This window comes from Cornus florida, unplaced genomic scaffold, assembly GCF_030987335.1.
Source record: "Cornus florida cultivar Cherokee Brave unplaced genomic scaffold, ASM3098733v1 CherokeeBrave_3.0.0_Hap2_Chr04, whole genome shotgun sequence".
In the NCBI taxonomy this organism is placed as follows: Eukaryota; Viridiplantae; Streptophyta; class Magnoliopsida; order Cornales; family Cornaceae; genus Cornus; species Cornus florida.
This window is the reverse complement of record NW_026775574.1, coordinates 37,212,202-37,234,624: the sequence shown is the minus strand read 5'-3', so window position 1 is coordinate 37,234,624 and position 22,423 is coordinate 37,212,202. Positions and strand designations below refer to the sequence as shown.

At 37.7% G+C, this 22,423-nt stretch overlaps 1 protein-coding gene across 8 annotated transcripts in view; it reads right to left on the bottom strand.

The window, feature by feature from the left end:
• The window catches only part of LOC132303152 (TOM1-like protein 5), a 79,293-nt gene that overhangs the window by 24,392 nt on the left and 32,478 nt on the right, over nt 1-22,423 (bottom strand). For all 8 annotated transcript variants that reach the window (XM_059800292.1, XM_059800293.1, XM_059800288.1 and 5 more), the window contains 2 exons: nt 21,242-21,399; nt 2,642-2,717 (listed from right to left, as the gene is read on the bottom strand). In XM_059800292.1, the coding sequence (XP_059656275.1) occupies nt 2,642-2,717; nt 21,242-21,399 (234 nt within the window). The remainder of the gene's footprint in view (nt 1-2,641; nt 2,718-21,241; nt 21,400-22,423) is intronic.

Sequence of the window (22,423 nt, the reverse complement as noted above, 5' to 3'; positions counted from 1 at the left end):
CTGTCACGTATCCCTCCAAGAGCAATCCTGAATTCCTACACTAGTTATAACGTGGTTGTTGCAGTCAATGCAGCCACAGATCAGCAAAGGGCTGTTTTTGAAAACAGCTAAAGAGCTATGGACAACTGTGGAAGAGGCATATTCCTCAGTTGGTAATTTTGCAAAACTGTATGAACTTCAACAACAGATTTCAAGATTCAAGCAGGAAGACCAAACTCTTGCTACATATTACCACACTCTACGTGGTAAATGAGAAGTCAGATCACTACTAAGACTACATACCTGTGTGTGCAGCTGATGTTAAAGCATTTCATGCTATGGTAGAAAGAAATCAAATCTATGAGTTCTTCGGTTGTCTGCATTCGAGATACGAGCATGCCAGGGTACAAGTGTTAGGCAGATATCCAACCCCTACTTCTGTTAGAGATGTGTTTTCGTATATCAAGGCTGAGGAGAGTAGAATAAAGGTTATGTCTGCACCTGTATACACCAAGCCTGAGCCAGAAGTACCATTGTCTGAGAGGTTGGCTCTTCCCACACAACAATGGAACAAGCCCAATTCTCCAAAAGGAGGGAAACAGAATGACAAAAGCAAGTTGAGGTGTAATCGACGTGGACGTACGCGCCACACTAGGGAAACATGCTAGAATCTACACAGTCGCCTTACTCCAACTCCTGCTAATGCGAATGCTAGGCTAAGGCTTGGTCCATTTAGGGGGTTATTTATGGCACATACTGCAAAGCGTGAGACTGCTTCTATTGGTCATGCCTCCTCAGGGCCACCGAGTTCTTTGTTCGGGGCTGAACTTGATGCTCTCCGACATCTACTAGCACAACATTCCTCCGTTTCCACCTCTAATTTCGCTCAAGTACCTCTCATTCAGCACATCAGGTTTCCACATTATCTGGTGGGCCACCCTAGATCATTGATTCAGGAGTCACTAGTCACATGACCGGTATGACATATGATTTTTCTTCATACACTTAATGTTTTGGTAGGGATAAGGTTCTGATGGCACCTTCACCTCCATTGCAAGGAAGGGCACTGTTTCTACCTGTCCTAATCTTACCTTATCCTCTGTTCTTCATGTCCCAAAGTTTACCAATAACCTCCTTTCTGTCAGTCCTCTTTAACCCTCATGCGAACAGGACTAGCGTCAAGTCTCTCGTCCCCCATCACTCCTTTGAAAACTCCACATTTGTCACGGATAACTTTGAATAGCTCCAAACACCATAAATGAAAAGGGAGCCCGTAAATCAATATCCCCCTCCTCCTTTTTCAAAATCCATGTACAACCAGCCCATTGGGACCAAACATACAACTGCAGTTCAAAATCACCCCCACATCACTGTCCCGTGGCCAAAACCCTCGCTACTTCCACCTGAGATAGACGGAAGGGCAGTAAGGTACTTGATAAGAGAGAAACCGACGTTCCAAGCCTTGCTTGCCCAAAGCTCGATTTGAGTTAGGTTTCGAACTCGTGATCAAACCTACCCACCAGCCAGCTGAGAGTCACATCCCTCCTCCACTTGATCCCTCCCTTCTCCAGAAAAATCCCGGCACCTCTTCTCGTTACCACCATTTCCACCACTCCATTCCTTGGCAATGGAATTCTCGCGATATCTGCATAAGATTTCCAAGAGTTCTAGTGGCCAACATTTTCACATTGATAACTTGTTAACCTTAGCTCCCATTATGACACAATTCTCCAGAAAGTAGATTTACTTGACATTCTAGAGAGAATATAGTTTCACGTAATTTATAATTTTTCTATTCTTAATATCACCTTTAAGTTCATCAACAAGATCATAAAATTAGCATGACAACCCTTCACTTCACGAATTTCTGGGAACAATTTTATTTTTATAAAAAATACATAATTAGAAATGACACTAGAAATACTTGTAAACTGATATTTATTAAATATAAATATATTTCATTTATTTTAACGGTAACACATCAAAGTCGAGTTGATTATTGCAGGAAATTGGAAAAGGCAACACAGGACTACAAAATTACTTCAATTCAGAATCCCAATATGATTAAAGCCAATTTTATTGGAAAATATTAATATGAAAGGGTTACTAAGGCAACCCCCACACCCCAAGAAAAAATAAAAGAAAAAAGAAGATATGGCCCCTCTAATTCCTATAAAGATTTCAATCTAGGCTCTTTTTGGGGTTTCTTTTGGAAGAATACATTCAGAGGGAAATGTCAAATTTTCTGGATTAACAGATGGATTATTATATCACAACTGTCAACTACAGTTTGGGCTCATTTGGCAACCGTTTCCGTTTTGTGTTTTTGTTCTTATCCGAAACAGAAACAACGTTTTTGTTGTGGAGTGTGTTCATTTGTGATTTGAAGCATGTTTGGTAACACAAAATTTGTTGCAAGATTTTTGGAAGCAAAAACATGAAAACATGTTAGGTAAAAAAAAGTGTTGCAAAATTTAGTAACAAAATGGCTAGTAAAAAAGGGCCTCATATGGTGTTTTGGGACACTGTTCACTGCTACAGTGTTTTCCTATTTGAGAATTGGTGTTTCCTACTTGGGCCTCTTTTCGGCAACAAATGCGACACCAGCAGCAATCGTTGTAAGGTCAACGTGACACCACAGAATATTACTCCACCAACATACCTCAGGATGTTGAGCATCAACAGCATCAAGGACTTCTCTTAAAACTTGTAATGCAGTACCAGCCTTCTGAATAACACTGTATGCCAAAATTGATAGAGTCAGCCTTCTGAGTGCATTAGTATTATTTACTGAACATAGCACATATTTAGGTATGATTAAGACATCCAATTTATGCAATATATTTAGAATCAACGATGTATTTTGATACATCAGCCACTGCAATAACATAACAAGTTACATTTCAAAAGAGGGATAGATTACTTGAAATTTTGAAACATCCAAAACTTCGAAAATAGCACAAGTGACTTTCACAACGTAGAATGAAGATTGCAGGTAATGCAAACAAAATAAAGTTCAGATGTGCAGCATCCATTCTTAAAAAGAGGTACTGACTTGATACACAAAATTTTGATATAAATAGGGCAATTGCATAAAACTTGGAGAACTTAATTCATACTTTCCAAGAAAAAGGATTGCACAAAGACTTATGAGACCAGTAACTGTACAATGGATTACAAGCAACATATATATCATGAATGCTACATCTTTTGCTTGAGAAACTAACTGGCCAATGTTAACTGGGTATATTATGGTGACTGACAAAAATTTTGGAAACTAGCTGCCTAAGACATCTTTAAAATATAGATTTGTTGCCTAATAACTCTCCATGAATATAACTGCTACTTACTCAACTTCCACACGTAAAGTATTAGAGTGAAGTAGAGGTGGCTGTAGTCTTTCCAAATTGTTTACAACAGAAATTGTCCAAGTCAACAGCCAGTGTCACACCCAAAATTTTGAAAACCAGAACATCTTGTTCCTTAAAAAAATATGGTGCATGAACTGCAAAATCATATTTTCGTGGTGTAGAAACTAAAGAGAGAGAGAGAGAAAACAATGGAGGCGCAGCCCCTTTTCTTCTTCTTTTTTCAATATCATCTAGCCCTGATACATAAGGGGCATATATATAAGAGTAAGAGTTACAGTAGAAATATAAAAAGAAGAAAAATGAAATAACTATGTAAAGGCTTGAATGAGATAATCACTCATTCACAACTCTAGTATTTATAGATAAAAAAGAGCACATGCTCATATTACAAGAAATGAAATAAAATCAAATCTAAATCAAAGAAAGAAAATCAAATCAAATCTAAATCAAATCACAAAATATTCTATGGCATATTCTATAGCATAATCAGATCTATGCTAATACGGTAAGTCATTCCATAAATCGTGGTTATTATATTTGCTAACACTCCCCCTTAAGTTGGTGTGTGGATATCTGAGACGCCCAACTTGGACAATGCATCTTTAAACACGGTCTTGCTGGCACCCTTCTTCAAAATCTACAAGTTGTAGAGTGCAAATCTGACTAGCGATGATTTTCTCTCAAATGAAGTGCCGATCAACAAATCAAAAATGTCTCCTCAAACCATAAACAACCAATCATGTCTCCTCAAACCATTTTCCTTCATACACATGTTTAAAACATGTGTATGAAAGAATCAACGGCTCCTCAGACCATAAAAAAATAAAATAAATAAAAATGTCTCCTTGGACCATTTCTGAATAGGTGGTGCCTAACGCGCAACTCATTGAGGTCGGACCACCCTGTCTAGCCGACACCTCCCGGATGGGCGATGTCACCCTTGTTCTGATACCAAGTAGAAATATAAAAAGAAGAAAAATGAGAGAATTATGTAAAGGCTTGAATGAGATAATCACTCATTCGCAACTTTAGTATTTATAGATAAAAAAGAGCAAATGCTGATATTACAAGAAAAGAAATAAAATCAAATCTAAATCAAAGAAAGAAAATCAAATCAAATCTAAATCAAATCACAGAATATTCGATCGCATATTCTATAGCATAATCATATCTATGCTAATACGGTAAGTCATTCCATAATTTGTGGTTATCATATTTGCTAATAGTTACCTATTTACACACTAATCTCAGATATTATAGAGAATTACAGAATACCCCCAACTATATATATATAATTACATTCTAACACTCCCCCTCAAGCTAGAGAATATATACCATATAATCCTAGCTTGGTACAAATAATCTTCAATCTGTGATGACCTAGAGCTTTAGTAAACATATCAACTAGTTGGTCTTTAGACTTCACAAATGGAGTAATGATATTCCCAATCAGTATGTTCTCTCGAATGAAGTGACAATCAACTTCAATATGTTTGGTCCTCTCATGGAACACAGGATTGGATGCAATGAATGGCTGCTTGGTTATCATAGAACAATGGAACAAGAAATTTGATTGTCAACCCAAGTTCCTCCAGAAAATGTTGTATCCATGTCAACTCACTAGTGGTATGAGCCATTGCCCTGTACTCAGCTTCAGCACTACACCGAGCTACCACTGTTTGTTTCTTACTTCTCCATGTAACAAGATTCCCTCCTACAAATGTGCAAAAACCTATAGTAAACTTCCTATTTGAGGGAGATCCAGCCCAGTCAGCGTCTTTAAACCTTCAACACTGAGATGACCATTCAATTTGTATAGCAACCCAAATCTTGGAGCTTGCTTAAGGTATCGAATAATTTGTAGGACAGCATTCCAATGTGGCACTCTAGGAGCTTACAACACTAACTGCATATGAAATGTCAGGTCGGGTGATAGTGAGATAAATTAATTTCCCAACTAAACGTCAATATCTACCAGGCTCGTCAAATATATCACCCTCATCAAACAAGAGTTTAGTATTTGGATCCATAAGAGAATCAGCAGGACGACCACCCAACATACCTGTTTCTTCTAATAAGTCCAACTCATATTTTCTTTGAAACAAACTTATACCTTTCTTGGATCTAGCAACTTCAATACCCAAGAAATATCTAAGTTTACCCAAGTCCTTAGTGTGAAACAGATTTCACAGAAACAATTTTAACTTAACAATGCCTTCAAAATCATTGCCTGTAATCACAATATCGTCCACATACACCACAACAAGAATGAAGCCAGCATTGGTGTGCTAGTGAAATACCGAGTGATCTGTCTAGCATCTGTTAAGACCAAATGCTAATGCAGCTTCAGAGAATTTTCCAAACCAAGCCCTTGGAGATTGTTTCAATCCATATAGGGCCTTCCTAGACGACAAACAGTATAGCGATACTCCCCCTGAGCAACAAACCCAGGTGGTTGCTCCATATAAACTTCTTCAGTTAAGTCACCATGTAAGAAGGCATTTTTCACATCTAATTGAAACAACAGCCGGTTACAATTGGCAACAATGGAGATAAGGACTCGGATAGAAGAGATCTTAGCAATAGGAGAAAATGTTTCATCATAATCAATGCAATAGGTCAGAGTGTACCCTTTTGCCACAAGACGAGCCTTTAACCGTTCAATAGACCCATCATGATGGCATTTAACAGTGTAGAACTACTTACAGCCAACCGTTTTGGAGCCCGGAGGTAAGGAAACAAGATCCCATGTCCGATTACGGTGAAGGGCATCCATCTCATCTACCATGGCTTGGCGCCAATCCGAATTAGAGAGAGTAGCTTGCAAAGTCTTGGGAACAAAAGTAGCTGACACTTTAGATAAAAAAACATGAGAAAGAGGATGAAACATTACTGTAAGAGACAAAGTTAGAAATGGGATGTGCAATAACACATGACCATGGAGTCTTACAAAGAGCAATAGGCAAATCATCAGGTATAGGAGGTGGTGTCGGATCTAATGACTCCGAAGAAGATGGAGGGAGCGAAGTAGGCGGTCGGGGGCGCCGAGTATAAACCTGCAATGGGTCAACAGAGCGTGGAGGATCGGGAGTAGGGAATAGAGAGGGAAGAGGTGGCAAAGGAGGCTCAAGAGTAATAGCAAGAGGAGGACTAAAATAAAAATATATATATATGGGGTAGACTCAGAAAAAGTGACATCTGCATTAGTGAAATATCGGTGAAAATGAGAACTGTAGCAACGATAACCCTTCTGAGTGCAAGGATACCCAAGAAAAACACACTTAGTGACACGAGAGTCGAGTTTGTCAAGACCGGGTCCAAGGTTATAGACATAACAAACACACCCAAAGACCCGAGGAGGAAGATTAAACGACGTTGAATCGGGAAATAAGACAGAATAAGGAGATTTCCCTTATAACACCGACGAGGGCATCCGATTAATAAGATGACAGGCCGTAAGAACAGCATCACTCCAAAATCATTTGGGAACATGCGTATGGAATAAAAGGGCACGACACACTTCTAAGAGATGACGATTTTTACGTTCAACAACTCCGTTTTGTTGAGGAGTACAAGTGCAAGATGATTGATGAATGATACTTTAAGATTGAAAATAAGTCGAAAAAGGGTCTGAGAACTATTCTTTGGCATTGTCAGAACGTAAAACTTTAATGGAACACCTAAATTGAGTTTTCATTTCTTTTCGAAATATTTGAAAAATAGAGAATAACTCAGAACGATTTTTCATTAAAAACAACCAAGTCATACAAGAATTATCGTCCACAAATGTCACAAAATAACGAAATCCATTAATAGAAATATGTTTGATTGGTCCCCATACATCAGAATGAACCAATTCAAAAGGACTAGCAACACGATTATGAACTCTAGGTTTGAAGGACACACGACAATGCTTACTAAGTTGACATGCTTCACAAGACAATAACTCAACACGACTAAGACCGGGGACTTAACGCTGAAAAACGGATAATGATGGGTGGCCAAGACGACAGTGCCACTGGAAGGACGACTAGGACGACTGAAGAGCCGTGGGAGATGGGTCAAAATCAAGGTAATACAAGCCACAAACTTCATGTCCCATACCAATCTTCTTCTTCATCGTGAGATCCTGAAAAATACAACATGTGCGATAAAATGTAACGGAGCAATGAAGAGGTTTAGTAATTTTACTAATAGACAGCAAATTGAAAGGAAATTGAGGAACATATAAGACAGAGGAGAAAGACAAAGAAGATGTGAGATGAGTGGTTCCTAAACCCGAAACTTTATTGGATGAGCCATTAGCAAGAGTAAAATTTTGAGATGGAGCAATAGAATGAAAATTAGATAAGAGATGATAGCTACCAGTCATGTGATCAGATGCTCCAGAGTCAAGAATCCAGGGATTCGAACGAGAGGACAAGAGACATGTAGGCGCACTACCGAATTGGGATTGGCAAATGAAACCATGGAAGATGGGGTAGAAGTCCGTTGTTGAGACATAAGCTAAGCATACTCATCGCGGGGAATCGTGACCATGGAAGGCTCAACAGCCAAGTGTGAAACAGTTGGTGTCGCAGAGAAAGAAGAATCCCCTTCAGTAGAGGTCACTTGATGTGCAAAGGTAGAAGGCGGCGGTTTTCCATGAAGAGCCCAACAGTAATTAACGGTGTGATTAGTAAGACCACAGTGACTACAGATTTTGGAGTCTCTACCTCTGCCACGACCACAGCTATGGCAACGACCACGGGTAAAATGACCGCCACCTCCACGAGAAGATTGAAAGTCACTCTGGGAAAAAACCAAAGCAGAACGTTCACTGCTAGGAGGAGCAAGGACATCGCTTGAAGTACCCCCTGAAGCTCCACTGGATAGAGTAGCACGCTGAAGTTTGGAAAACATATCAGGGAGAGAGGGAAGTGTAGAACTACCTAAAATCTGTGCCCCGAACGGGTTCATACTCTGGTGACAATCCTGTGAGAATAGAGACAACATTAAAATCCTCATGTTGTTGTATACTCTTCACATCAGAGGTAATGGGCTGATACAAATTCATTTCTTCAAAAATTCCCATGGCCCGTGAGAAGTATTCCTCAAGACTCAGAGTACCTTGCTGAAGATCAAAGTATTGTCTACACACCTCATAAATTCTGGTGATATTACCAGTACCCGAATATAACTGTTGCAGACGGTTCTAAATCTCCTTGGCAGTGTCCAAATACAATAAGTTGGAGCTAATATAAGGTTCAATACAATTCAACATTAAAGAAATAATCTGAGCATCCATTTGTTCCCATGAAGTGAAATCAGCATCACTATCTTTAGGTTTATCCTTAACTAAATGGGTGCCAAAGCCTTTGGCTTTCAGGAAAATGGCGACTGACTTGGCAATAAGACATAATTCTTGCCATTGAGCTTTACTGAAGTCATGGGAAAATTGAGAGAAGCATAGGAAGAGAGCAAGTCTGCATTGGTGGCCATACCGAACTAGGACCCAGAAGAGAAGAGAAACTGACAAAAAAAAATTACCAAACCTGAAGAAGACAGCCCGAATCTGGATTCGAGTATTCGGGCCGAATCGGGACTCGGGTATACGGGACGAATCTGGGTAACCGGGTCAATCCGGTGTCGTTGGACACTCGGTCAGAATAAGATAAACTAGGTTTGGACAACACAGGCCATTTGCCAAACACCCCACGACGACTTCGTCTTTTTTACCGAGCTCTGCAACTCCCGACCAGAAAAGAAAACCACAGACCAACGAACTAATTCATAAGAAGCGAGCAATTTTGCAACACGACGGGTGACGGCGAAGACTACAAATCGACCGTCGACCACAAATCAGGCATGGACAGCAGCTGTAAAGAAGAGAAGAGAGAGGTCGCGATCCCGACTCGGCTGACGAAGACAAACTGGCGAAATAACTGATGAAATTTCACGGATGGAAGCACTGCAACTCGCCAAGCAAATTCGCAAATGGGAACTCTATAGCCTTTGCAACTCTCCAAGCAATCACACCCACAATAGCAGATCGTCTAATACCATGTAGAAACTAGAGAGAGAGAGAGAGAGAGAGATTTTGTTTTCAATATCATTTAGCCCTAATACATAAGGGGTATATATATAAGAGTAAGAGTTACCTATTTACACACTAACCTCACATATTATAGAGAATTATAGAATACCCCCAACTATTTATATAATTACATTCTAACACGTGGAATTAAACAATCATGTCATAACTCTAATATATCCAATCCATCATTATCTCTGTACTTAGATAACAAAAAATGCATCCATTGCCAAGTATCTTGTTAACGCCAACTACTCAACTTCAATATAGATTTATATACGATCCCCATCACATAATCATTAATTGCAAATAAGAGAATGGTTCAAAACTATATTTAGCATTCTTTAGTCTTCAGTGCCAACTTTCAATAGCAATTAATAACATGAAATTATAGATAAGAGTGAGCTCACAGCTCAACATGTGTCACCCTTATCGTACCTCAACACAAAATTTGTATAAATATAAATATATGATACTATTATAATCACTACAATCACTAAGAACATATATGAACTGCCCATATTATCAAAAATTATTATTCAGTTTCTGTTGTAATCATTATAATCTTCTTGATTAATTATTGTGATGATGTGGCCTTGGCCAAGTCGCGTTGTGACCTGGTTTCAACCCGATGATTGAGCTTTGTGTGTGCCTAAGCCTACCAAAGTTTCTTCATTGCTCCAAAGGAAAAAAATATTTGCCCCTTTTTTGCTTGCGAGTCGTTCACCCTATTTATTACTCTATTGTAGCCCGATATATGAGGGCGTTTAGGGTTTGGAGTGTGTTAACGAGAGCACTGAAAATCGCAGAGAAAGAGAGTGAGAGTGAAAGCTAGGGTTTAGGGCTGAAACTTGTAATCTCCTATTTTTCGCATAATGAAATTTTTTGTTGGATCTCCACCGTGGACGTAGACACAAATTGTGTCGAACCAAGTAAATCTTTGTGTCTTGTGTGGTGCTTGTTTTTTTGTCGTGTTTCGTGATTGGTTCTTGGTTCGTAGTTGTTTGTCACAACAATTATTTATCAAAATGGCTCTCTTTACCAAGAATCAATTTATTATACTTTTAATCATTCAATAATCTATCTTTGTAAAGGTAATCTAACAACCCAATTCTAATTGAAGACTTCATCATCATGACTCCACGCGACTCCAATTCATTAAATACTAAACTTATAATTCATAAGACACTATTATACTCTTAATGCATATAATATATGTGTAGATGATCAATATTAAAAAGCAATTAGCCATCTATTTCAATTACAAATCATGATCCGTAAACATAAATTATAATGCCCACTTTTGAGGTCTATTCTATGCCGTCCTACATGGAGCCTTTAATATTAGTTAAAAATTAACTATTACCATGCAATAAAAATTTACTACTCTCCTTAGAGGTAAACTTAATGTATATATATATAGATATATTTTTTCTGATAAGTAGAGGTAAACTCAATCTTGGAACAAACACAAGTTCCAATACTACCATTAATTAATCCATGACAATCTGTTGATATTAATTCTCTTATGAATAGTAAGGAAGTCTATATAATATCTTCTAATAAGATAACTAAATACTACAGAACATAAACAATATGGTAAATTTTTTTTTTTTCAATCCATTAAAGCTCCACAACAACACTATAGCTAAATTCTTATTCCTATTCTAGCCCTCCAATGCCTATAATCTCAAACCGGGCCTCATTAAATTTGATTAGAGCTTCCAATATATTGCAGAATTTATTATTAGAGACAAAATTCATAATTCAGCGGTTCGAGTCCGCTTATCTTCATTTCATGAACTTAGTCAACACAAAGCTATATGATTTAACCCAAAATTTCTGATTCGGCAATTCAATCTATGAGTATATGTTGAAAAAGAGATATTTGGTCTCAATAAGACCAGATTTTATGGGATATGATAGGTGTGTAAATATAGATAGTCAATGACTAAGAATTAGGAAATTCTGTTAGTCTACAGCCTGTAGTTACAGCCTGTAGTCACAGCCTGTAGTTTCCTTTTTTAACTCCTTGTATTTCCTATTTAACTAAAGCATTGTAAACCATTCTTTGTACGGCAATATACAGATTCTTTTCAATCTTGAAATCGCATATTTGGTATCAGTGCATCTTACCAATTCTTCTGGAAAAAAAAAAAAAAAACCCTAGCCGTCGTTTTTTTCTCTTCCAAACAACCCTAATCACCATGTCTAATGACGTACTTGAGTCCAAGACCAGGATCTCTGAGTCCCAAGTCCAAAACTCTGAGACACACTCGGTCCAGATTACCACAATTAGGCTGAACGGTGAAAACTTCCTTCGCTGGTCCCAATCCGTGCGGATGTACATCCGAGGCAGAGGCAAAATCGGCTACTTGACGGGAGAAAAGAAGGAACCGAAACCTGAAGATCCATCCTACTCTACCTGGGATGCAGAGAATTCGATGGTGATGACCTGGTTGGTGAATTCTATGGAGGAGGACATCAGTTCTAATTATATATGTTACCACATAGCAAAAGAACTTTGGGACAATGTCAACCAGATGTATTCAGACCTGGGTAATCAATCTCAAGTCTATGAACTAACGCTGAAACTCGGAGAGATCCGTAAAGGAGATAACAATGTTACAAATTATTTCAACTCTCTGAAACATTTGTAGCAGGACCTTGATTTGTTCAACGATTATGAGTGGAAATCGTCTGAAGATTGCAACTATTACAAAAAGAAGGTGGAAGACAACCGCATCATCAAGTTTCTCATTGAACTCAATGTCGAGTTTGATGAAGTGAGAGGCAAAATAATTGGACGACAGCCCCTGCCTTTAATCGGTGAAGTCTTCTCTGAGGTTCGAAGAGAGGAAAGTCGCAGGCTGGTCATGCTTGGAAAAAAGTTATCAAATGGTGCTGTTGAGACCTCTGCCCTGGTCGCATCTGAAGCGAATATTGGCAGGAAACATGATGAAAAGCCCCGCCTTTGGTGTGACCACTGCAACAAACCTCGCCATACCCGTGAAACCTATTGGAAAATTCATAGTAAACCAGCGAATTAGAAGAGTAAGCAGGAAGGCAGATTCAACCGAGCCCCATCAGCTCATGAAGCCGAGGCACTTCCCTCCAGCAAAGAAGGGGTGGATCATCTTCTAAAATTGCTGAAATTCAATTCCTCATCTGGTAGTCCTAATACTTCTCTTGCTCAAACAGGTAACAACCCGAAGGCCTTATCTTCGTTCAAATTCCATTGTTACCCCATGGATCATTGATTCAGGGGCTTCTGACCATATGACAAGTTTTTCTCATTTATTTCAAACTTATTCACCCTGTTCTGGCTCTGAAAAAATCAGAATAGCCGATGGTTCTTATTCTCCGATTGCAGGCAAAGGTTTGCTCAAACTTTCAAAAATTATTGATCTGATCTTAAGTCTGACCTTCAAGTCCCTAAGCTTGCTTGTTACCTTTTATCAGTTAGTAAATTGTCCAAAGACTCTAATTGTTGTGTCATCTTTTTTGAATCCTATTGTGAATTTCAGGGCCAGAGCTTGGGGAAGACGATTGGCAGTGCTAAGATGATGGATGGTCTCTACTATTTTGAAAATGATATTTCAAGTAATAAAAAGGCTCAAGGTCTGAGTAGTTTTCGTTCTATCCCTGTTAGAGAACAAATAATGTTATGGCACTTTAGAGTAGGGCATCTAGTTTCCCTTATCTTAAAAAATTATTTCCTACATTGTTTAAAGGATTGGATTGTTCATCTTTTTATTGTGAGAATTGTTTTTTTTATCAAAAAGTCATCGTACTGCGTATTCTCCCAAACCTTACCAAACATCAAAACCATTTTATTTAATCCATAGTGATGTTTGGGGCCCTTCTAGGATAACAACTCTTTCTGGAAAAAAAATGGTTTGTGACTTTTATTGATTATCATACACGTTTGTGTTGGGTGTATTTAATGAATGAAAAATCTGAGGTTGAAAAATTATTCCAAAGATTTTTATATGATGATTGAAAATCAATTTTAAACAAAAATTGGCATTCTTCATACTGATAACGGTACCGAATACTTTAATGAAGTTTTAGGAAGTTTTTTAACAGAAAAAGGAATTTTTCACCAATCCACTTGTGTTGACACGCCCCAACAAAACGGAATTGTTGAAAGAAAGAATAAACATTTACTTGAAGTTTCTCGTGCCATCATGTTTTCAATGAATGTTCCTAAGTATTTGTGGGGTGAAGCCGTTTTAACAGCAACATATTTGATTAACAGGATGCCTACTCGTGTTCTTGACTATTTTACACCCCTTGAAAGCCTTAAAAAATGTTTTCCTGAAACTCGGATTTATTCCAACCTGCCTTTGAAAGTATTTGGGTGCACTATCTTTGTCCATTTACCAAGTAGACTTCGATCTAAATTGGATCCTCGGGCTGAAAAATGTGTATTTGTTGGGTATGCCCAGAATAAAAAGGGGTACAAATGCTTCAATCCGAAAACAAAAAAAAAAATTTATCAGTATGGATGTCTTTTTTCTAGAAAATCATTTTTATTTTCAGAAAACTTTTCTTAGGGGGAGAAAGAGAGTGAAGAAAACTTTTGGGAGATTTCTACTAATATTTCCTTACTTAAAACTATTGTCTCACACTCTATTAGGAACACTGATCTTTTGAAACAGGGAAATGATGTTCTAGAATCAGGAAACCCGGGGCCTCCTAGTCTTCATCTGCCGAGCCTTACTGTATCTCCAACTGGGGGAGAAATCCTACCAACGGTTCCAAAAAAAGGGAATCCTAAGCTTCTGGTCTATAACAGGAAAAAGAATCATCAAAAGAGTAGAGAGCCTACTATTGTACCTGAGGAAGGCCAATCAGAGGTCCCGAGCAATGACTCCCTGAACACTCAAGGTACTCTAAATCCTAACTTGTCTGCAGTTGTCCCTACTATTTCTGATCGTACAGACTCACCTAGCCAAGTTCTTGTAGACCTTGATATCCCTATAGCTGTAAGAAAAGGAACCCGAACCTGTACCAGCATCCCATTGCCAAATACTTGTCTTATGATAAACTTTCTAAACATAGGGCCTTTACTTCAAATATTTCTCACTTGTTTGTTCCAAGAAACATTCAGGAAGCACTAGATGATCCGAATTGGAAATCAGCAGTTTTAGAGGAGATGAATGCTCTTAAAAGGAGTGGAACGCGGGAGATAATTGACTTGCCCAAAGGAAAGAAAACTGTTGGGTGTAAATGGGTTTTCACTATTAAGTGTAAAGCTGATGGTAGTGTGGAAAGGTACAAGGCAAGACTTGTGGCGAAAGGTTTTACACAAACGTACGACATTGATTACCAAGAGACGTTTGCTCCTGTAGCAAAAATAAATTCTATCCGAGTCTTATTGTCGTTCGCAGTCAATTCTAACTGGCCATTACATCAGTTGGACATAAAAAATGCTTTTTTAAATGGAGACTTGGAAGAAGAAGTGTTTATGAGCTTGCCACCTGGGTTCGAAGGAAAACACAGTCACAGCAAAGTCTGTAAACTCAAAAAATCCCTATACGTTTTGAAACAGTCTCCAAGAGCGTCGTTTGAACGCTTTGGAAAGGCTGTGAAGAGTCATGGGTATCATCAGAGTCAGGCAGACCATACCATGTTCTACAAACACGGTGAGGAAGGGAAAATTGCCGTTTTAATTGTGTATGTGGATGATATAATTTTGACAGGTGATGACATTAAAGAGTTGACCAGACTGAAGAAGAAACTTGCTAAAGATTTTGAAGTCAAAGATCTGGGAGCATTAAAATACTTCCTTGGAATGGAATTTGCCAGGTCAAGAGAAGGAATTTTCGTGAATCAACGAAAATATGTACTCGATTTGCTTAATAAGACAGGACTACTCAGGTGTAAAGCTGCTGACACTCCAATTGAAGTCAACCTGAAGTTAGAAGCTACCGAACCCGAGAATATGGTTGATCGTGAAAGATATCAGAGATTGGTGGAAAGACTAATTTACTTATCTCACACACGCCCAGATATAGCATTTGCAGTCAGTATGGTGAGTCAGTTCATGCACTCTCTTGGACAGGAACACTTTTAAGCAGCGTACAGGATTCTGAGGTACTTAAAGGGCTCACCAGGTAAAGACTTATGTTCAAGAAACAAGGTCATTTGCAAGTAGAGGTGTACACAGATGCTGATTCGGCAGGCAGTACAATTCATAGACGATCTACCTCAGGATATTGCACCTTCGTTGGAGGAAACTTAGTCACGTGGCGAAGCAAGAAACAAAATGTAGTAGCAAGGAGTAGTACAGAAGCCGAGTTCAGAGCACTCGCCCATGGGATTTGCGAAGCTATGTGGTTAAAAAGACTCCTTGAAGATTTGAAGGTTACTGTTTCTCCTCCAATGAGAGTTTACTGTGACAACAAGGCTACCATTTCAACTGTTCATAATCCAGTCCTCCACGACAGAACCAAACATGTGGAAGTTGACAAACACTTTTCAGGGAAAAGCTTGACTGTGGTATAATTTGCATTCCTTATGTCTCTACTACTGAACAAGCTGCAGAAACCCTTACCAAAGGACTACACAAGAGACAGTTTGAAGTTTTAAGAAGCAAGCTAGCTATGGAAGACATCTACAAGCCTGCTTGAGGGGGAGCGTTGAAAAAGAGATATTTGGTTTCAATAAGACCAGATTTTAGGGGATATGATAGGCGTGTAAATATAGATAGTCAATGACTAAGAATTAGGAAATTCTGTTGGTGTACAGCCTGTAGTTACAGCCTATAGTCACAACATGTAGTTTCCTTTTTTAGTTCCTTGTATTTCCTATTTAACTAAAATTTTGTAAACCATTCTTTGTACGGCAATATACAGATTCTTTTCAATCTTGAAATCGCCTATTGTATCAACAATGAAGCTTCTAAATACCACTCACCACTCAAATCATATTTCCACTTAGGAATTATTGAATTAATCATATTTAACTTGTGGTAACCCTTTCAGTCATCTCAACTTCTTGTCAAGATTTCACTTCCGATATATCTATTGTTATTAAGCATCAAACAACACCAAGAATCACATTTATGTACTTAAAAGTAATAGAAATCAATAAATTCCATCCATAAATAAGCATTATATCCTCAAGAAACCATTAAACTTCCTACTTATTCTCGATTCGTACTTAATTTCACTTCCAATTCATTTACTGTATTAAGCATCAAACAACACCAAGAATCACATTTATGTACTAAAGATTAAATGACATCAACAAATTCCCTCCATAAATAAGCCCTAATTCATCAAGAAACCACTAAACTTCCTACCTAATTCTGTGCGCATGCTTAATCCTGAGTGACAACTTTATCAAAATTTGCGTTAAACTATAATTTCACAACAACATCAAAATGTCCACTCTAATCTGAATGCATAAAAAACTTGTTCCATACCCAAATACGGTGCATAAACAAAAACATCACATTTGCATGCACTAATTAAACAATTATAGCATTAATTAATTCAACCCATCAATATCTCTATAGTTAGATATTAAAAATAAATAAATAAATAAAAATCCGTTGCTAGCAATTACTAATCTGAAATTATAAATAAATGAGTGAACTCACAGCTCAACAAGTACCATCGCACAAGTGTTGCCCTTGCGCAATTGTATAAATATAAATATTGTTAGCAGATATGATAGCCACGATTTATGGAATGACTTACCATATTAGCAGAGATTTGATTATGCTATAGAATATGCTTTAGAATATGTTGTAATTTGATTTAGATTTAATTTAGTTTCCTTTCTTGTAATATAAGCATGTGCACTCTTTTAATATATAAATACAAGAGCTGTGAATGAGTGATTTATCTCATTCAAGCCTTTACACAATTCTCTCCTTGTTTTTCTATATTGTATTTCTACTTGATATCAAAGCCAGGGTGGTCCGACTGCAATGAGGGCATTACGAGTTCGACACCACCCATTCAGGAATGGTCTAAGGTGACATCGCCCATCTGGGAGGTGTCGGTAGGCAGGGTGGTCCGACCTCAATGAGGGCTTTCCGAGTTTGGCACCACCTATTCATAAATGGTATGAGGAGACATAGTTGTTTCTTTTTACAGTATGAGGAAGGCATTGCGAGTTCGGCACCACTCATTCGGGAATGGTCTAAGGTGACATCGCCCATCCGGGAGGTGTTGGGTAAGCAGGGTGGTCCGACCTCAATGAGGGCGTTCCGAGTTTGGCACCATCTATTCATAAATGGTCTGAGGAGACATAGTTGTTTCTTTTTACAGTATGAGGAGACGACGTTGATTTTTTCATCTACATTGTTTAAGCATATGTATGAAGGGGAATGGTCTGAGGAGATATTGTTATTGTTTATGGTCTGAGGAGACATTATTAATTGTTAATTGTTTATGGTCTAAGGAGACATTTTATTTTATTTTATTTGTTGATCGGCACTTCTTCTGAGAGAAAATCATCGCTACTCAGATTTGCACTCCATTTGTCACAAGCTCTCAGCAGCTTGCAAGTATCCTTACAAAGGGCGTCAACAAGATTGTGTTTGAGAATGTGCATTGTCCAAGTTGGGCGTTTCAGATATCCACGCACCAATTTGAGAGGGAGTGTTAGCAAATATGATAGCTGCGATTTATGGAATGACTTACCATATTAGCAGAGATTTGATTATGCTATAGAATATGCCATGGAATATGCTGTGATTTGATTTAGATTTGATTTAATTTCCTTTCTTGTAATATGAGCATGTACACTCTTTTCATCTATAAATACTAGAGCTGTGAATGAGTGATTTATCTTTTTCAAGCCTTTACACAATTCTCTCCTTTTTCTTCTTCTTATATTTCTACTAATATAATACAACTATAATCACTACTATCAATAGGAACACGCATGGACTAACCATATTATCAAAAATCATTATTCAAATGGATTAATCATATTATCAAAAATCATTATTCAAATCCTAACTTCAAGCACATGGTTATTGAATTGCAATTGCATTACCCAGGTTAAAAAAATATGCAATTGCATTTTATAAGATGTTGTCTTCCATGTATGATATTGAGTTATTAAAACTAAAATTTGTTAAATTAACTAATCACTTCTGTATAGTGCAACTCACAGTTTGAGTACATGGACTTCTCAGCAACATCACTTGGAGGGTACACGAAGGATACCCTCTTTCTTAATTGTGTAAATCCTTTTTATTAACTATTTTTCATTATTCTTAATACAATGTTTTTATGCATTGTTTCTATTCAACATATCTTAGATTTAATAACTCAATATCATATATGGTATCCGATTAATTAATTATTATGCAGAATCGTACTTAACCATCCTCAATGTCAGTGTAGGATCGAACACATCCACAACCATCCTAAAATCTCATTAGACTGCACTCAACCGTCCCTAACTGGTGTGGGATCATACGCAACCATCCCAAAAAAATACAAATGGGGACCATTCTCAACCATTTATAAAATTTCTGTGGGGGATCATACACAACAATCCCGAAATCTCATAAATAGGACCGGACTCAACGATCCATAAATCTCATGTACGGAATCATATGCAACCATCCCAAAATATAATCCTATAAATAGCCTTATACCCAACCGTCCCAAAAATCTCACATGCATTATATATATCTATAAACATTTTTATTGCCGTATACAAATCTATAAACCCAATTCTCAACCATATTTTCTAATAATTTACATATGTGGAGTTTTCATAATCCAAATACAGGCTCAGACACATATAAGTTTACATTTACTATATATATGTGGAATATACCTGGGTTCTCAATCAATTAGGAAAAATAGTAGAATGTCCTTGCAAACCTGTTACATATCTCACAATCTAAATTTTAAAATTTTATCCCTTTATTATTCTTTTTTTATTTTGTGCAGAATATAGGAAAAACAGATTTTTTTTTTTTTTTTTTTGTTAGACTAGCTGAACCTTGGACTCAAATTTGCTACATGGTTACATATTTAATATTTTAATCCATTTTTTTTTATATACCATTATAGCCATTCTAGCATAGGTCACCTGAGAGTCGATGACCGTACAAAAATCCCCTTAGCATTGAAATCCCAAGTTAAAATTATCCCCTTACCTTTTTTCTTTTTCTTTTTTTTTTTTTTTTTTTTTCCCTCTTTTCATCTTTAGGTTGGAAGGCGGGCAACATAGAATGACGAACGTGGGGATTAAAGATTAACTAAGAATGATATTGAAGATTTAATAGAGAAATCAGTGGAGGAAAATCTTTCAATAATTAATGTTGTTTCCTATTATTGAAGATTTGGTGTTCCACCATTGTATTGTCTATGAATTGAGAAAGTATTATAAAAGTGATGTAAAGGGCTCTTTGTGTTGTGGATGTAGGCCCTAATGGCTGAACCATGTAATATTTGTGTGTTCTACTTGTTTTATTTATATCTTCGCTTCTGTTTTATGCTTTACAACATGATATCAGAGCCTAATTTCTCTTCCTAGGTTCAAACCCCTATTTTGGGGTATTCTCTTAGCATCTAAAATGTTGCTAAGGGTTTCTTGGTGCTATTTGTGACTTGTTTGGGCTGCTGGTTTGTTCGGCAGTAATGTTCCTTGCCTTGCCGTGTCTCCGACAGTTTTTATTGACTTGTTTGAACTGCCGATGTGTTCGGTATCATTGTCTTCGTCTTTGCCGTGTCTCCGACAGTTTTTATCGACTTGTTTGGACTGCCGGTGTGTTCGGTAGCATTGTCCTCACCTTTGCTATGTCTCCGATAGTTTTATCGACTTGTTTGGGCTGCCGGTGTGTTCAATAGCATTGTCCTTGCCTTCGCCGTGTCTCCGGCATTTTTTGTTGACTTGTTTGGGCTTTCGATGCGTTCGGTAGTATTGTTCTTCGTCTTCTCTCTTCTCTCTTCATCATTCACACTTATTGTTACTCGTTATCTTAATGGCAAGTTGGGCATATATGCTCCAACTTGAGGAGGAGTATTGAAGATTTAATGTAGGAATCAGTGGATGAAAATCTTTCAGTAATTGGTGTTGTTTCCTATTATTGAAGATTTGGTATTCCACCATTGTATTGTATATGAATTGAGAGAGTATTATAAAAGTGATGTAGCCCTTTGGCCCTTTGGGCTCTTTGTGCTGTGGATGTAGACCCTAGTGGCTGAACCACGTAATATCAGTGTTCTACTTTTTTTATTTATCTCTTCGCTTCTGTTTTATGCTTTACAACAATATTGAAATCTAAAAAACTAACAACGGAAAAGAAGTGGAAGGGACAGTTGGAGATTCTACTATAACACCAAGTGTTCTGGTATTGAAATCTAGAAAACTAACAACGGAAAAGAAGTGGGAGGGACTGTTGGAGATTCTACTGTAACACCAATTGGAAAGAACACTGAAATATGCCAATTTAGCATTTTCTTCTGCCAATACATTATCTTTTAATCAAATTAAGCTGTTGTATACTTGAAAAAGCCCTTAGCCAGCAATCTAAGCCAATTGATTAGGAGCACAAGGTAGGTAAGCAAATAAAACCTGAAATGAATAGCTCCTGGACAACTAGCTATGCGCTGCTTTGTCCTAAATTGAATTACTTTTCTGTGCAATGAAACAACCTTAGGAGGTAGGGGACACGGCATAAACCTTCCAGTAGCAATAAAACAAAAGGGAAAATAGAAGCCTAAGCAGCTCAGAAGTAACTACAAAGATGGATGTGTAAAAGAGAATTCATTTGGCCAACCCCCGGTTCATATGGGATTAAGGTAAAGGATGAAGACGATGATGTGTTTACCTAGATTCAGCAACTACTTTAGACTCTGCTTGTGGCGGAACCCTTTCATGTCCAGAAGAAGCAATTTCCCCACTAGGCGGCTGATTCTTGTTCGAATTTGAAGTAGAATGATTGAATGGAATCACATGAGGTCTCTGAGGAAACTGTACCCCTGCACTCTGAAAATTCAAATATCAAGTTAATAGAGCATCCTAGGTGAAAGGAACATTAGATAAAAATTCTGAAATACCAGAAAGTCACTGATTCCAATATCATCAGAATGATGTATGATGATGCAATGCAGCAATAGGAATGATTCTAGAAGATAATGCAAAAATCATACTAGATACATTGTTGGATATGGACCTAAGATCCATTTCAGGGAGACCTAATGTAGAGTGATTAGTCTCTCAAAATTCTTTCCTCCCCTGTCCAGAATAGGTTGGCTTCACAACGCCCTTACTGTTAATTTTTTAAGCCATCCTATGCCTCCAATCTTCTCCACTACATTTCCTGGAAATTCCATTTCAATGATTAGGAAGTTTGGGAGCTTGCCTCTCTCCTCCTCCAAATTGAGATTTATCTGTCAGACGTTTTATGATAATAGATAATAGTGTTTAGAATCTAAAGGCTCCTTTGAGAAAGCAAGGCCCCATCAGAAGTTGAGGCTCTGATTTGGCCACTTGCTAACAACAGGGATGATAGGAATGATTTGCTCTTATAAAGCATTAAGGTAGAACATTTGTTTCATGTGCAAAATGATTAGCTAGACAAACATCCACCTATTTATACATAGCCCTGTCTCTTAGGGTCTCTGGAAAATACACAGCCTTGTCAGAGATTTCTTCGGTTGTTCCAACATATATTATATCCGAACTTCAGACTTCTTTTCAGGATTTGACTCTATAGAGACTGCCAAAACTCCTTGGAATAGTGTTTTGGCCACCAATATTTGGGTTACTTGTAACAAAAAATACGCCAGGATTTTTTAAGGGATGCTTTCCAATAAATAGTAACTTCTTTTTCTTATTTTCTTCATGGTTTTCTACCTCCATGGATGCCTTGAGTGTCATTTTGAGAGTCTAGATTCCTAGAAGGCTGTTTACCATTTCATCCTCGGAGCGACACAATGTAAAGGGAGGACAGATTTGTTGGCCGTCTACTTGACCTTTTTTTTCGATTCATCAACTAATGCCCAATTTG